The 2,390-nt window shown below is 58.2% G+C and overlaps 1 protein-coding gene across 1 annotated transcript; it reads left to right on the top strand.

Annotated features, from left to right (window-relative positions):
• Positions 1-633: 633 nt before the first annotated feature.
• LOC126273275 (serine/arginine repetitive matrix protein 1-like) lies at positions 634-1,311 on the top strand. Its single transcript, XM_049976819.1, has one exon. The coding sequence runs from the start codon at positions 634-636 to the stop codon at positions 1,309-1,311; it is 678 nt and encodes a 225-aa protein (XP_049832776.1).
• The last annotated feature ends 1,079 nt before the right edge of the window (positions 1,312-2,390 follow it).

A 2,390-nucleotide genomic window follows, 5' to 3' on the forward strand; every position in this document is an offset into this window, starting at 1 on the left:
ATCTGCGCCTCCGAAAACACTGGCTCTCAACGCCACCCTCTTATCCCGTTCCTGGCACGTTATCGGGCAAGTGTTGACATATCGATGTCATTCCCCGTCGTAGAACGCACGCAAGGTAATGGTGTCGAAGGTAAATGGCCAGTGACAAGGGAAAGGACGACAGTAGTGCTGTTGGATTTGAAACGAAAAAGATTGATCCTGTAGTCGGTGCAAGTAGAGATGTTATGTAATCTAGCTGCTTCAGTGTTGTCATACGTCAATGGATATCCAAGAGATGCTTAAAGCTAGACGTATTGGCGTAACAATCTGTGCTCAGGTGAGTATCCGGAGCACGAAAGTCTATCCCTCAGAAACACAGACACGTGAATCAAGTCAGGTTTTTTGACAGCTGTAATATGTGTCATGACGAATACGGATCATGGCGGCTGTGTCATCCGAGAAGTGTCACGTGGGACTGTTTGTGCGGAAGACGGGCGTTACACGAAGGAGCACTCGAACTGCGTCGGCAGTGTGCGAACCGCGAGTGTGGGCACAGTAGGCGGGCAAGAGAGCTAAACACCTGGGGGAAGGCGGCGGTCGATCGAGGCACGGCGTGGCGTAGCCGGGCTGGCGGCGCTACTTACTGTTGTCCGCATGCAAGAGCGCCGCAGCACGCCGGCTCCGCCTGCGACTCGGCGTCGGCAGGCGCGGCTGCGCCCGGCGACAGCACTCTCTCTTCCAGGCCGGACGCTTGCGCTCGCTCCGACGGCCCTCGTCGCCCAGCCTCGCCGCCAGGGAACCGACGACGACGACGCCGCCTTCACTGTCGCGCCATGCCGTCGCAAGCCAAAGGGGGAAGCGCAATCGGCGGCGGCGACAGCGGTACAGCAGCAGCGTCCGCGACGCGCAGAGCGTCGTCCGCAGCTCAGCCTATCGCAGGAGTTGACAGCGCCGTTCCGCGCGCACGTGCCGGCCGCTGTCAGTCGCGCGCGTCGTCGCCTTGCTGCGCTGCTGCGGTGCGCTCCGCGCGTTGTCCGGCGACCCGACCTCGTCGACGTCCTGCGCCCGACTGACGCCGCTCCGCGGCGCGCTCGATTCCCCCCGACAGGCGGGCGCCGGCAGAGCCCCTGGCGGCCGGCCTCCGCACGCAGGTGCTCGCGGCGGGGCCGCGGCGCGGCGCCACCTCCGCGGCCCCTCCCACTACTCGCGCGGCCCGCGCCGTCTCCCTCCCGCCGCTCTGGGCGGCGCCGCAGCCACGGCGGTTGCGCGCTGCGCGCTCTCCAATTCGAAGACGCGGCGGCCGGGAGGTTGGGCCTGTCCGCGGACAGGTGACAAATCACTGCGATTTGATTGGTCGAGTCGCGCGGTGACGACCCCCACCCCTCCCTCCCCCCACACGCCGGGCGAAGCTAGAGGCCACCTCTCGACACCCACGTTCACCCACTTCCGGGGCTGACGTCAGCCCGCGGCCCCCGGCCAGGCGGTACCGCCCACCGCACTGCCCACGTGCTGTTGGCGGCGCTGGTGACGCAGTCGTCGACGCCTCCTACGCCGATGACGACGACGACGCCCCTGCAGGGCCCCTCGGCGGCACCCACCTCCAGCGCAAACAGGTGATTAAAAATTCAGCTATTGAAGGTACAAATACCACGCCCAGAGCTGTATCCTCTGTTTGTCCAGTTAGCACACACACTAAACCATAGGACCAATGTTTGCTCATAAATAAATCTTTTTCCGTGTCACGCTACACCGGCAAACGTATCAGTTTCTGATTTACCACGCCTCTTTGAGCATCCGTAGATTACGCCAGCGTTCGCTTTGAATGCTGCAACGAATATCGTCGTAGTTATCCTTTTCCCCAGCAATGTATTTGCTCTCACCTGAACTCCACACCCTCCACCGGCAATACAGTTGCATGATTTATCCTTCCCCACAGCTTGCGCTTCTGTTGTATGCTTGATTCCTCTGCAGCACACAATTCATGTCCGACATTAGTTGCCTTTTAACCAGCCTGCGATATGTAAGGGCACAGGTTGGGATCTCGGTTCGGCGCCCTGTTGTAATGCCTCAGGAAATTTTTGTTTCGAACAGTGTCAAACTTCAATTGGGCTTCTTCTCCGGTGTCCAGTTTTAATCTGGTATGATCTAATAGATCGCAAAATTCGCCGCAGGGTAACAGATTTTTTTGCTGGATTTGCTAAGACAAGGCTTATTGTCTTAGGTGACCGCATTGGCCACTTTGTAAACGAAATGTTTTTTGATTACGTTCATGAGCCACTGATAACCTGAGGATAGCAAAATCCAGTAAAAAAACCTTTCGTTATTCCGGGCTGTTTGCTGTTTTTGTCTATCAGTGGCATATTATAAGCTGATCGCCGATTATAGTTATGGTTATCTCAGGTTACAGGCAG

The sequence above is a fragment of the Schistocerca gregaria genome, chromosome 5 (genome assembly GCF_023897955.1).
Source record: "Schistocerca gregaria isolate iqSchGreg1 chromosome 5, iqSchGreg1.2, whole genome shotgun sequence".
Lineage (NCBI taxonomy): Eukaryota > Metazoa > Arthropoda > Insecta > Orthoptera > Acrididae > Schistocerca > Schistocerca gregaria.

Coding starts and splice junctions, on each gene's coding strand:
- LOC126273275 (XM_049976819.1), top strand. CDS start 634: ATGCAAGAGCGCCGCAGCACGCCGGCTCCGCCTGCGACTCGGCGTCGG.